A 15,342-nucleotide genomic window follows, 5' to 3' on the forward strand; every position below is an offset into this window, starting at 1 on the left:
AGAACACCTACCTCTAAAAGAAGAGGCCCCAGGGATTCCTTTTCTATCACTCCTTGACTGCTCGATGAGATGTCTGACTTCTGTACTTCATCATCAGTTGTTGATTTTTCTGTAACAAAGAAACAAAAAGTCACATCTGAAAGGAGCTCATTTCCACAACGTCAAGTTTATGAAGACAAAATTCACCTGGTTTCAGATTCAAATAACATCTACTCATTATCTAGGCACTTTCACGTTTAATCTTAATTATACTCGTTTTATAGATGATAAAATGGAGGTTCACAAAGGTGACATAATCTTACAACTAACAAGTGGCAACAGGAAAATTTGAATTTTCTGACTTATCAAGTACAGGGTCCAACAAATAGAAAAAATGGTATAAATATATAACCTTTTTTAAAAAAGTCTACACCAAAAGTTTTTTTAAAAATGGGCAAATTGTAAAAGAATAATTATTCCTATATTTTTCTTTTTCCTTTTCTGAGCTGATCAATTGCCACTGAAGAGAGAGTGAAGATATGACTCTGTGAGCCTGCATGAACTTTCACCTTCATGTCATAATGATCTGATTGATAAAACAACAGCTGCTAAATAATTTGGAATTCTTTTGTGTGGAGATGTTGGAAAGTCCAACCATTGTCTTAAAGTAGCAACAATACTTATATAAAAGTTTCCAATCGATCAGACTGGTTAGCTCACCAAAAAAACCAAATGTGGTATTACTGAATACAGAGATTCATTTTTTCACTTTAAAATATGAAATATTTCAAATACTACAAAAATTACATAAAGTGACATAGCTACATTCACACAGTTATCATTCATTTTTCACAGATGTAAACATTATTTGCTTCAGGTCTTTCTTTTTTAAATAAATAAAATGCTATAAACAGAACTACAGCTCTACCACCATTCCACCTCTGTCCCTTTCCAGAAGTAACCTGTTCTGAAGGCAGTTCTAAGCATGTTTTCAGACTTCAACTACATATGTATGATCTTACAAATACAGTAGTTTTGTGTCTAATGTTTATATAAAAACATACAGACCTTTTCAACTTATTTTTCCACTCAATATTATGTTTGAGATTTAACTATACTGATACTTATAAATTTGATATATTCATTTGAACTGCTGCATGAATAACCCACAGTTGACTTCCTTGTCCCCTACTGGCAGGCCTTTTGACTACTATGAACAGTGCTATAATAAACTATTTTCCGTATTTTCTCTTTGGCATATTTGTGACAGCTTCTTTAGGGTAAATACTAGAAGTGAAATTGCTGGATCGCAGGTCCTGTATATTTTCAACATTACCTAAGTTTGACAAATTACTCTCCAAAGAGGCTGTACTACCAGTAACATACAAGTGTTATTGTTTTTCTGTATGTTGATACTTGATATCAACACAGTTTTTAATTTTGGGGAACCTAATCGGCATAAAACGTTATCTCATTTAGTATTTATAATATGGCTTTATTATGCTATGATTCACACAGCACACTGTTCAGGGATTTAAAACATACGATTCAATGGTTTTAGTAAATTCACAGAGTTGTGCAACCACCATTACAATAAATTTTAGAACACTTTCATCACCCCCAGGAGAAATCCCACACCCTTTAGCAGTTACTCCCCATTTCCCAACATTCCCAAGCCCAAGACAACCACCAATCTACTTTCTATTTCTACAGATTTGCCTAGTTTGGACATTTGATATAAATGGAATCATAAAATATGTAGTCCTTTGTGACTAGCTTCTTTTGCTCAGCATAATGTTTTCAAGATTCATTGATGTTGAAGCATTTATCAGTACTTAACTCTTTTTTACTGCCAAATAATATTCCAATGTACAGGTATACCTTATTTTACTTACCCATTGTTCAGTTGATAGATATACAATTTGCTTCCACTTACTGGCTATCTATGAATAATGCTGTTATGAACATTTCTGTGTAAGTTTTCAATTCTCTTTGTTATATACCTACAAGTGGACTTGCTGGGCTATATGATTACTCTACCTTTTTAATATTTTGAGAAACTACTAGAATGTTTTCCAAAGTGGATGCACAATTTTACACTCTTACCAGCACTGTATGAGGGTTCCAACTTCTTCCATCCTTACCAACACTTGTTGCTATGTCTTTTTGACTGTAGCCACCCTAGCAATGTAAACTGGTATTTGTATTGTGGTTTTGATTTGTATTTTTCTGATGGCTAATAATATTGAGTATGTTTTTCCTGTGCCTATTGGTCATTTGTATGTTTTCTTTAGAGAAATTTCTATCCAGAGCCTTTGCCCATTTATTAATTGGGTTTCCCTGGTGGCTCAGAGGGTAAAGCGTCTGCCTGCAATGCAGGAGACCTGTGTTCAATCCCTCGGTCGGGAAGATTCCCTGGAGAAGGAAATGGCAACCCACTCCAGTATTCTTGCCTGGAGAATCCCATGGACGGAGGAGCCTGGCAGGCTACAGTCCATGGGGTTGCAAAGAGTGGGACACGACTAAGCAACTTCATTTAATTGGCTTATTTATTTTTAAATTATTATAGCATGGGAGTTTCTCATCTAGTTCTAAGATACACTTCCTTCATCATTTCATGTATGTGTAACATTAAGACAGGTTTTTTGTTGTTGTTGTTGTTTTTTAAAAGAAACAATTCCAAAAGAATATAAACTTTCAAAGCCAAGTACATTAAGTAACTATGCATGAAAAGTAAAACATAAAATTTTAGGCAAAACTTAAGCCAGGAGTGGCTAGAAGTGGCTATATCGACCAGCCTAAGGCATGTGAACAGAAGTGACACACAATTTCTGAGTCTTGTCCTTAAAGACAAAGAAGCATACCTTCCAGTTTTCTTTCCCCTTCTTGTTGTCTGGGACGTGCACAGGTGAGCCGTGTTTGACATGGGTAAGGGCAATACCCTAGGAGCGGCACAGCCCAAGAGATGGAAGGAATCTGAACCTCTGACACACACCTAGACTATCTTGTTAAAGCCACTGTACATTGGGTCTCTTATAACAGCCTTGCCTGTATCCTAACTAATACATTCTTTATTTTTCAATAACATGATTATTTGCTATATCCTGATTGTGTCCATGTTAGACAATCTATTAACGTGTGATCATAATTTACTTACATCAACCATCTAGACTGGACACACACTTTCCCTCTTTCCATCCTCCTAATATAGTTACAATAATTTTTAGAGCAGTCAGTATTTAATATCTATGTTACTATGGCTATATACAGTCCATAAATGAGTCAAGGTATGTACTATAATTTACAGTTCTCATGTTTTATGTTTTAGTTTTTCTGTGAAGTCTGACTCATCTCTAAACTCTCCACCAGACTGAAAAGTTCCTCTCAATTTGCTCAGTCATCATATATTTCTATGAGTCCCAGTTTTTTCCCCATGGAAATACTCCTCCTGGAGCCCTCTGTCTGCCTCCTCCAACTGGGACTGGCTACTTCCTTAGTCTGCTGCTCAACTGTAACCCTTGGTTTCCTTTTACCTTTCTTCTGTTATGATTCCACGGTTTCCCTGGGTTAAGATCCAATGCCTTTCTTTCTTGGTTTGCTACCTTGGTCTTGATAGATATTTCTTTTTAATTTTTATTTTTTGGCTGCACCATGCAGCATGTGGGATCTTAGTTTCCTGACCAGGGATTGAGCCCACACTCCCTGCATTGGAAGTAGAGCCTTAACCACTGAATTGCCTGGGAAGCCCTTGATAGATATTTCTGAAAAAAAAAGTACCTAGGAGATAACATTTTTGAGGCTTTAATTGTCTGAAAATTGTCTTTATCTTGTACCCATACTTCATTTGGATGAACGCATAATTTTAGGTTCAGGATCCTCATTTTCAGTGTTGTTATTTAGAAATCTGGATCCTTCTGAAAGTAACCCAGTATGTGTCTGTTTTTTTCCTTTCTCTTGTTTTTTCTCTCGGGTGTCTGGAAATCGTGTATTGGTGTGAGGTCTTCTTCTTTCTTTTTTAGTCATTGTGCTGCACATGACATGTATGCTTTCCATCTGGAAACCCATAGCCTCTAATTCTGAGAATTTTTTTGTTTTTGTTATTACTTCTTATAATTTCTTCCCTTCTAGTTGGCCTGTTTTTTTTTTTTTTTTTTCCCCTGGGACTAATATGTTCTACCCATTATCTTTCTCTTGCTTTTTTATCTTACTTTCTAAGGGATTTCTTCAAATTGTCTTTCAACACGTTATCCTTTTATTCAACAAAGACTCACTGAAAAGCCTACTATGTACCCAGGAACTGCTTTAGGTATTAAGGACACAGTGGTGAACAAACAAAAACCTTTGCTCTCATGAAGCTCCAGTGAGGGTAGGCAGACAATAAACAAACAAAATGTATAATATGTTAGATGTAACAAATACTGTGGGGAAAATAAATCAAGGAAGATGTAGAAAGGTGTTTGTGTGTGTATGCACACATGTGTATGTGTGTTAGATAGGTTAATGAGGGACAAGTTCACTTAGAAAAAATATTTGAACCACGACATAAAAGGAATACGGGAGTAAGCTTTATGTACATCCAGGGAAGAGCATTCCAGACAGAGAGAAGAGCAAGTGCAAAGACCTGAGGCAAACGTGCCTGGAACAACTGCAGGCGACACCATGAGGGGACAAAGAGTAGAAAACAAGGTAATGGGGTGAAGTTTTTTTCAGCAATCATGATTTTAAGTTCCAAAAGTTATTTGTTTTGAATGTTTCATTTTAAAGCATTTTATAGATGATATATCCTCCCTTTTGTCAGTGAAAGACTGTTGGATGGCTTTATATTTTTCTTTTGCTCCCTGTATCATCTCTGCTTCCTCTGAGTTCCTTTCTTTCCCTTTTGTTTGCTTGATTTATTCTCTTTTATATTACAGAACTTCCTCAAATACCTGGATTTTTATTCACATTAAAGAGTAAGGTAGTAAAATCCTGACTGGCAGCTGTGTGAAGGGTGTGGACAGTGCAAGGAGCTGACTTCTTCCTTTGGGGACCGATACCAGTGTCAGTGTCTACGTGTCCTTTCCTTTGGACTACTCCATTTCCCCATCTTCGGAATCCTCCCATCTTCGGCTGAGGGAGGATGAGCCAGCCTGTCCAGGTGTCCACATCCAGCAGGGAAGGGGCCATACAGCCTCTGGGTGGCTCTCCCCTCCGAAGACCTAGAATACCAGTGTCTCCTGTATGCTGAATCAGCCCCTAAAATCGTAAAATCCTATCACTTTAACCATTTTAAAACAGACCATTCGTTCAGTCTTTTCACATTGCTGCTGCTAGCGTGTAGTTCTTTGGGGTCTATTCCTTCTGTTTGTTGTTTGTGTTCTTACTCACTGCAGATGATTTCTTGTGTTATGTAAGTTTATAGCACACAATCTCCCTCAGGAGCACTTTTTCCTCTGGGAATCTGATCGGGAGCAGTATGGTGATGTTCCTTCAAAGCGTTTTGCCTTTGTTTCTGGTAAGCAACCCAGGGGTTGTATGGTGTGGGGTCCCCAGTAAATACAAATAGTATAAACATGAGCCATAAAAATAAATCAGGGTTTTCTCAGAGCTTCCCTGGTGGCTCAGACAGTAAAGAGTCTGCCTGCAGTGTGGGAGACCTGGGTTCGATCCCTGGGTTGGGAAGATCCCCTGGAGAAGGAAATGGCAACCCACTCCAGTATTTTTGCCTGGAAAATCCCATGGACAGAGGAGCCTGGCAGGCTGAAGTCCCTGGGGTTGCAAAGAGTTGGACACAACTGAGTGACTTCACTTCACTTCTTCATTTTCTCAGAGAAGGCTGCTCCCCCCAACCACAGCCAAGGTAGAGATAAGCTTAAATTCAGGTGGAGGGACTCTCCTACCTCTGAGCTGCTGTCTTTCAACGCTATGCAGAGCCTCGGGTCCGACACCACAACGTGTATCTCCTGACTTAATTCCATATGATTGCTATTGTTGAGTCACTAAGTTTTATCTGACTCTTCTGGGTTTCAAAAGTTTCAAGGTAACCAGTTCTCAAGATAACAAGCCACTTTGTAGTAAAAGAAGGGTTTCAGATTCACATTCTAAAATAAATAACATCTACCCAAAACTGCTTCTTTAATAAAATTACAAAATTAATTCCATTTCTTAATAATAAAAAGTAAAATCACATATTATAAATGTCTTAATAACAAAGAACACAGCCAGAGGGTTTTTCTATTTATTTTCCTACCTTGTTCCATTCTCTTCATTAGTTGTATCTGATCGACTGTCTTCTTCAATATCTTGCATTTGTCTGGTTTTACACTTAAGCTGTCAATGTCACTGATGTTGGCAGACAATAACTCAGCTAGCTCTTCCAAATATTTATTTTCTTGCTCCCTGCGCCTCTTTTCAGTGCTGTTACACAGAGAAAATCCAGTTACTGTACATTTCTACCGTCATATTTCCTTCTCTGATCAAGTATTTGGTATTACATATTTACAGTGATTCCTATTTTCATCTAGAATGTAAAGCCAGATTTAGAAAAAATCTAAATTTGTATCTGAAAAAGATACTACAAAATACCAAAGAGCAGAAAACAATTCTGGCTAAAATACATAAAGAGAATGACTGCTATCACAGATGTATTCCTCAATGATATATATACAATGAATCTTTCAAATAACCAGTAAATACTAGATAGTAAAAGAACCAGACATTACATATACTAGTTGCATTTGAAATTATTAGGCATTCTAAATAATAATTCCCTAAAAATAGAAAATCTGAATTTTCAAATAACTTTGTTGTAAATTAAGCAGGCTGACTACCCAGATTTCAAAGAAATTATAATTGGAAATCTGATAAAATCTTGATTCCTATAATAATCAGACCATTACTTGGTCCCTATCAAAAGGAAAAAAAAAAACATGCTTCCAAAAAGTAAAATAAAAAGAATAGTAAATTATTAATTAGAGACAGAGGTACAAAGAACAATGTCTCTCATATACTGCTTTGTTGTAAAGAAATAGAAAAAAAAATCTGCTTATAAGCTCTCATTATATAGTAAACAAAATCAAACTCAATTTATCTTAAAGGAAAATAATAAGAATAAAGGATAACAGTGCAAACAACTAGCATTTTACATTCACTCAAATGTAGTAAGTGAATATTTTTCATTTTTGTTTACCCCTTGTTTATTTAACCAAGTCATCAGGCACTTAATTTTATTAACACATACAAAGACAATAAAGCATTACTTTCAGTGAATTTTTCTATTATCAAACTAATATAGAAAGAAAATTTGCTCACAAGTAGCTTTCAGTTTTATAAGCATCAATCAAAATCATTTGATTCCATATAAAAATGGTATTAAAAAAAGAGGTGAAAGAGGGAAAAACCAGTTGCTAAACAATTCTTAACTGGCAACAATTAAACTATCACTTAATTTTCATAATTTAAAAAACCTATAAAAGCAATAGCATGTACATAACAGCATGGTTAAGTTGAAAAGAACCAAGTTAACAAAGGTCAAATGTATTTATCTACATAAGACAAAACAGTACAAAATGGCACACATTCCAAAATAAAGCCAAATTTTAAAATGATAACAATCACATATTCTATCTTTAACTTTTAAATCTTTCATTAAGGAATTAATCCTATTTTACTCAGGAAGACTTTATCTTACAATGTTCCCAGGCAAGAATGTACAGTGAGATATTTTGACAAATTTCACAACAAGGTATTGAAAATGAGGCATTAAGAAAATGAATAACATAACACACACACACACATTTGATTTTACCTTAGAGAAACTAATTGACACTAGGTTTACTTAGCAGACTCAGTCAAAAGTATGACTTGCTTAAACCTCTTGGTCTAAATACCAACTGGAATAAGTTGGATTCATTTCGTGGAACTCCCAAATCTGTTTTTAACATTAAGTTTTATGTAAAACTGAAGTTCTGGAAACCATTGTTGAGTAAAGGAAAAATAAAAGTAATAGAATTGGGGAGGCTCAGACAGAGAGGTGATAAAGGAAGCAAGAAGCTAAAAGTAATGAAATGGTAAGGTGTCTATAAAATGACCTAAGAAAGAGACTAGGAGAATCACCATGAAATGAAATAACTAATAAGCAAGAAGAGAAAATGAGAACAGATTTTTTTCAAATAAAGTTAAAAACTGAAGGAATGGTGCAGATGAGAAAAAGAAATTCTACCTTAACAGAAAAGACATCTTCATTGCTTTGGGCCACCTACATTTCTCCTCTCACTAACCCACTTTACTTTCACTGATACTATGTACATGCTTGTTAATGCAAGTTAACTTCTCAAGTATTGTATCTTTTTTTTTTTTTAACCTCATTAGCTTTTTCAACAAATGCTCCCATACTTTTATCATGTGCCAGATAACCAGGTACTGTGTCCTGACAACCCAGGAGTAAATTAGATGTAGCCTCCAATAAGTGGGAGAACAAAGACGCTACTATGTGACCAATTTACAATACTATAGAAGCACACAGAGATGGCACCTAGATCTAGAGAATGAGATGTCTAAACCTAATGTAGGGAGAGACTAGTTTCCTAAAAGGAAAAAACTGCTTTTTCAAAAGTAAAAGTGAGAGCAAAAATAAGTAGCTCAAGATAGTTGAATTATAGATGATTAGAAACAAAAGGGCAGGAGATGAGGGTCCAGTCAGTTCACCAGGGCTCTTGTATACACCATAATAAAGAGCACAGGAGATTGCTTACAAACACAAGTTCAAACTTCCTCTATCATTTACTAGCTAAGTAACCCTGGACAAGTTACTTAACAGCTATTTAACTTCTCTAAGCTTCCATTTCTTTATCTGTAAAATAGGGATAATGACATTAATTACCTCCTTAGGGATTTGTGAGGATTAAAAAAGATGATATTATACATAGAAATGTTTTGCAGAGTTCCTGCCACATACCATTAGCTCAACAAATATTATCTATTATCATCACTTTGATTATGGTTATTTATTTTCAGGGCAAAGGAGAGCCCAGAAGGGCTTAAGAAAGAGAATGAGTGGCATGACTAGATTTGTAAGCTCCTTGAAGACAGGAAACATATTTCACACTTACATCCTTCAAACATCAGGCACATGGTGCTGGCTGAATAGTAGGTATTTAATAAAGCACTTGTTGAATTGTTAATGTTAAATAAGCACTGCCCACAGCTACCCACCATTTAAAAACTGGCATTTTAATTCTCATTTCTCCTAGAAGAGTTAAGAAATGGAGAGGTAACAGGAAGGATATTTGAGACGTCTCACCCCACCAAACAATTACTGAGAAGCTGCCCTAGCTAGAACTCCTGTACACAGGGCTGGCAATACCCTGAGGTCTAATATATGCTCTTTATAATTAATTAGTTCACAATCTGTTTGGAGTGACAGTGTACAATAACAAAATCAAAAGAAACATTTTAAGGTGGTAATCATGTACAAACTCATCAATTTCAAAACCACAAAATGTTAGTTAACTAAATAAAAAAAAAATCACTTAATTAAAATTGAAGCCCATACTTATAAACCTGACAAAGACTATGTTTTCAAATACTTTTAAAGCAAATGTGCAAGGATAATAATTTTTAAGACAATTAAGAAGAGAAATATATGCATATATATAATAAAAATTTTGATATTCATCATGATGTGATTATAGACACACACACACACACATCAAAGATGATTTGCAGATAAAAGCCATTAAAACAAATAAGAAAGCTTAGAACAATGGATGAATATAAGATCAAAATCCCCAAATCATTAGCATTCCCGTACACGAATAACTGCCAATTAGAAAATGCAATAGACAAAATGATATTCCTAAAAGCAATAAAAATCCTATGGTACCCTGGAATATATCTAACTAAAGATGGGCTAGACATTCAAAGGGGAAAATTATACACTATTATTTAAGAACAATGAAGAACTGAATAAAGGAGAAGCCTTTATATTCATAAATAACAACAGTCTAGAATTTACAAAATAAAGCTGTCAGTTCTCTCCAATTTAATTTATAAAAGCAAATGGAATTCTAATTCAAATCCCAACAAGGAAAAAAAATCAAGGGAAATAAAAAACTGTCTCTAAAATCTGTACGGGAGAGTAAAGGACGAAGAACAGGAACAACAATTTTGAAAAATAACAAGGAACAGTGACTTGCCCCATCAGAGAGCATGGCAACTATCATATGAAGGCTCAGATCAGATCCCTATCTATGCAGGAACTTGGTTTCTGATGAAGGTAAGAGCACAAAAGCAGGGAATGGATATGTTATAGCCACTGACATTCCATATAGGAAAAGAAATTTAGGTTGTTATATTTTTATCCCACAAATGTAAATGCTTGTTTATTTAAAATTCTAAATGCATATTAGAAGAAAATGTATAAAAATACATTTAAGGCCTTGAAATAGAGGGGGAAATTCTTGACAAGACCCTAAAAAGCTTGACATATGAAAATCCTAGGTTCTAAGGGATATCAACAGGTTGGGAGGAGATATTTGCATCAAATGTAAGCGAAAAAGAGTAAAAATTTAACTAGAAAATTAAAAATAACTCTTACAAATAAAAAAAGGAAAGCACAAACTACCCAGAAGAAATATGGGCAAGAGATACAACCAGGTAATTCACAGAGAGGAAAATATAAAGAGCAATAAAAACAAAAATCATAATCAACTTATTTACTTATCAGGGAAATGTACTTAAAATTATAACCCCACACCCATCAGGATGGCAAAAACTTAAAGTGAGGAAAAAATAGTGAGATAAAGATGCAAGAAAAAAGGCAACTCTCAATGACTGTCATTTGAAGAATAATCTGGTAAGTACACAGTTAACATAAAAATGTACACAGATTCTAACGAAAGTTTTATATATAAAATAGTAGGTATGTACAAGGATGTTCATGTTTGCTGTAGTGCTGGCTGTAAGAATGAAAACTTGTAACAAAAAGGCTATTTACCCATAGGGAATGTCTAGCTGTTGGGAAACAGATTCTTCAAATATGGTATTTAGGGTAATAGAATATTTATCAAAAGTTAACAGAACTGAATAAATCTACGTATCTTTATGTCTAAAGAAAAATATATACAGTATTATATAAATTTAACAAATATTCTATATTGTTCATGGATACTTATACATAATCATTAAAAACAGACTGAAAGAATTAGAGACAAATCAGTTTAATCATTAACCATTTTACTGCTTTTACTTAAAGCTGCAAATACAATAATATATTAACAAAATACTAAGAATATGACAAAATATTATCAATTACATGTGGTGGGTAGTTTCCTAGTCTCTAATTTTTTTATAGATTAAAAATTTCCCCCCAAATACAAATTTCAAGTAAAACACAATAGTGGACGTCGCTCAGTCATGTCCAAGTCTTTGCAACCCCACGGACTATACAGTCCATGGAATTCTCCAGGCTGGAATACTGGAGTGGGTAGCCGTTCCCTTCTCCAGGGGAATCTTCCCAACTCAGGGATTGAACCTAGGTCTCTTGCATTGCAGGCAGATTCTGTACCATCTAAGCCACCAGGGAAGCCCCAAAATACTGGAGTGGGTAGCATATCCCTTCTCCAGGGGATGTTCCCCACCCAGGAATCAAACCGGGGTCTCCTCCATTGCAGGCTGATTCTTTACCAGCTGAGCTACTAGGGAAGTCCTAAAACACAATATTTTTATTTATTTATTCTTAAATTAAGAAGTACTGACGACATATAAGAAATAAACAGCAACATTAACTCTGACAACACAGGCTTGATGATGAGTACTTATGTTACCATCGCTCTATAACAGTTCTCTGAATTCATTAACAGAAGTAGTCACTTTTCTTTCCCCAGCCTGAAACCCAGGCAATCTCCCGTAAAAATTCTTTCTTGGTTGCCTCATGAGAAAAACGCATATAATCCAATGAAAGAAGAGTCTTCTGCTGTTTTATACTCTGATCAATGATTATCAACTGGGGGCCATATTGGTTTCTCTGTCCCCAGGGGTATTTGAAAATGTTTGGATTATCATTTTTGATTATCGTAACTGGAAGGACATTTTGGTATCATAACTGATACAAAAATTCCATTGGCGTCTAATTGTGTAGAAGCCAGGGATACTGTTAAACATCCTACAACATACAGGATAGCTTCCCACAACAAAGAATTATCTTGTCCACAATGTCAATAGTTTGGAGGCTGAGAGACTTTGCTCCAGATCCTCAGAGGTGAGTGGAATAAAATCCCCACTCTTCTCTCCGGTAGGAAGCTGCTGTTTTGATCTGACAGAAGTTCTATCTTTATCTGGCATTTATTAGAGCCTCCTTAGCAATAACTTTCTTTTGCCTATTTCAGATGACCAGGTTCTGTTAAAAGAGAGATATTTAATTCCAAAAATACTCATTCTTTAAAATCCTGATATTAACAATTTATTTCTTTGTTCCACTAATACCATAATGTACGGAGATGGCAGTTTAAAAATGTACAGTGGATTTATTTATTCCTTTGCCAAATACTTTCTGTGGCCTTACTATATATAAGCTACACATTGTGCTGGGAACTAGGGATAAAATGGTGAGCAAGGACAAAGTTCTTACAGCAGTACAGCATGCAGCAGAGAAGCCATGGAACTCATTAAATAAGTACACAAGCTAGTAAAACCCTGAAATTATGGATCATAGCTCTAAAAATACATGTGAAATACATATACGAATAGGGGAGGTTTGACCTAGTAGTTATGGAAGGAAGAGAAGGCTCCCTTTTAAAAAATAATGACTAAACTGATACTTGGAGAATGCACAGGTGTTGAATACAGTAAATCTAGAGGGAGCAAACCAGCCCTGGGGAAGGAAGAGAACATGGTGAGTATGAGGGACTCAGAGAAGGCCGGTAAACTTACAGATGAAGCAAGCTCGAAAGTGACAATGAAAATGGTAAAGCAGCTCTGCCAGAAATAAGACTAAGAAAAAGAGTGTTCCTACCTTGATGCCAGTGTGTCACATGGCGACCCTTTTCTCTTATGTGAGTCTGGGTTAGCAGGGTCAGATGAACTGTCCCCAAGGCCACTCATGTTGAAAAACTTCACACCTAAAAAGGAAGGAAAATGATAAGGAATCTACCCTAATGAACTTTCCAACCGTAAGGAGACAGAAAGCTCCCTTTATGTCAGAATATATCTAAACACTGCATTTTCTCAGTGGATAATTACAGCCATCATAAAAGCATCCACATTTATATAAAAGCACAAGAGCCATCAGCTATTAGTGTTTCTACACTTTCTTCTCCATACCTGTAAAATAAAATTAGTCACCCTTTATAAGACCATAGAGATCAATTAGGATGAAAATATTGCTAGAATAATTAAATACCCAATGAGATGTTTTTAAGAGAAAAATCACTTCATATGTAAATGCAAAAAAATGACTCTATGAGAATCAGAAATCACTTATTTATTTATTTTAGACTATTTTGAAAAGGACTTACAGCAACTTTTACTCCTAAGGTTTGAGGTTTTATATTAAGAGAAAAAGAAATAATACATATATAATTAAAAGTTAAAGTGATGAACTAGATTTGGATTTTGAATTGTACTTACCAACTATGAATTCTATACTTCTAACCTTGTGTTTATGCAGTCAGGCGACAAAGATCAAGTGTTTAGTCTATGTTAGGATCTTGGTATAGATGCCAGAGAACACAGTCATTTCCCCTAGCATGCCAGCCAGGTCTCTCTTACATGCTATGCCGGCTAGTGACTGCACTTAAAGATCCCTTCTGATCTGTCCCTATCAACACTATTCTCTACAGAATCTCTAATGAAACTCGGGTTCCTGTCTCTGGCCTTATGTTCATCACTGCCCTTAGACTTTATTAGTGCCAAACTATACACTGCTCATTCTCTTCCACTCCATCTACCCTTGAGAAAGGAGAGGAAACTCTTGTTAAATGGGAAAAATCTTTAAGTTTTCCTTAAATTTTCTAAAATTATTAAATAGCTACAGTGCTGCATGTTAGTAGTCATGCTTGTAAAGTTGAGATCCCTAAGAATTTCTCACATGGCTTTAATTCATGTCTGAGTAAATCCTTTTTCTCTAGTCCTAAAACTTACTTTGTCTCTAGCTCTTTCTCAACACAAAGATTTTCATATCCCCTTTTCAGTATAAAAATACCTAGGATTCTAATCATGAATTTATTATTTCATGTAGCCAAAGAGGCACATTTTTAATTTCTCCATATTAGATGTAAAGGTCATGAAAATCTCCAGCTTCTAGGACTGCAATCTTGTAGTTATTCCTTACTTTTCTTTTTTACTTCTCATTTTGTATCAATGTCCTGTCAAGTCTTTATTAACAAAGATCCTATAACGTCCCCTCTTTCTTCATTCTCAAATATAGTTTTGATTCTTGCTTAGAAGCTAATACCTCATTCTAGATTCATGCAAGATCCTTCTATCTTATTTCTCAATTCCAGTCATTCTCACTTCTAGTGTGTCCTATAAACAGCAGCAAAACCATTCCTACTCAAATGGCACTTTCAAGGTATCACTTCGGTGATGAAGAATCAGCCTGATTCTCCTACTGGAGCATGGTAAAAGCATGGGCATTAGGGTCAGAAAGGCCCTGTTTAATCATTACCTGCCTTTTCTTGGGCAAAATGCTTAATCTCCTTAAACCTATTTCCTCATCGGTAACTTACAAATAATAAGTATACTTTGTTAAGCTGTTATTCAGTCGCTCAGTCGTGTTAGATTCTTTCAGACCCCATGGACTGCAGCGCACCAGGCTTCCCTGTCCTTCACCATCTCCTGGAGCTTGCTCAAGCTCATGTCCATTGAGTCAGTGATGCCATCCAACCATCCTGTCCTCTGTCCTCCCCTTCTCCTCCTGCCTTCAATCTTTCCCAGCATCAGGGTCTTTTCTAAAGACTTGGCTTTTAGTATCAACTGGCCAAAGTACTGAAGCTTCAGCATCAGACCTTCTAATGAATATTCACAGTTGATTTACTTTAGGACTGACTGGTCTGATTTCCTTGCAGTCCAAAGGACTCTCAAGAGTCTTCTCCAACACCACAGCTCAAAAGCATCAGCATTCAGCCTTCTTATGGTCCAACTCTACCATCCATACATGACTACGGGAAAAACCATAGCTTGGACTATACGGACTTTTGTCAGCAAAGTCACGTCTCTGCTTTTTAATAGGCTGTCGAGATTTGTCATAGCTTTTCTTCCAAGGAACAAGTGTCTTTAGATCTGTAGTGAGGACTGAATGAAAAGTGCATGGAAAGCACTAAGTAACTGTTGGTTATTATAATTATCTCCCCTTTAGACCAAGAGCTACATGAGGGATAGTGTTCA

At 35.7% G+C, this 15,342-nt stretch overlaps 1 protein-coding gene across 10 annotated transcripts in view; it reads right to left on the reverse strand.

The window, feature by feature from the left end:
- NCOA1 (nuclear receptor coactivator 1) overlaps positions 1–15,342 on the reverse strand; it is a 220,552-nt gene that overhangs the window by 83,641 nt on the left and 121,569 nt on the right. For all 10 annotated transcript variants that reach the window (XM_055540777.1, XM_055540779.1, XM_055540780.1 and 7 more), the window contains 3 exons: positions 12,971–13,076; positions 6,209–6,375; positions 12–109 (listed from right to left, as the gene is read on the reverse strand). In XM_055540777.1, coding sequence (XP_055396752.1) covers positions 12–109; positions 6,209–6,375; positions 12,971–13,059 — 354 coding nt within the window. In that variant the 5' untranslated portion in view covers positions 13,060–13,076. The remainder of the gene's footprint in view (positions 1–11; positions 110–6,208; positions 6,376–12,970; positions 13,077–15,342) is intronic.

This window comes from Bubalus kerabau, chromosome 11 (genome assembly GCF_029407905.1).
Source record: "Bubalus kerabau isolate K-KA32 ecotype Philippines breed swamp buffalo chromosome 11, PCC_UOA_SB_1v2, whole genome shotgun sequence".
Lineage (NCBI taxonomy): Eukaryota > Metazoa > Chordata > Mammalia > Artiodactyla > Bovidae > Bubalus > Bubalus kerabau.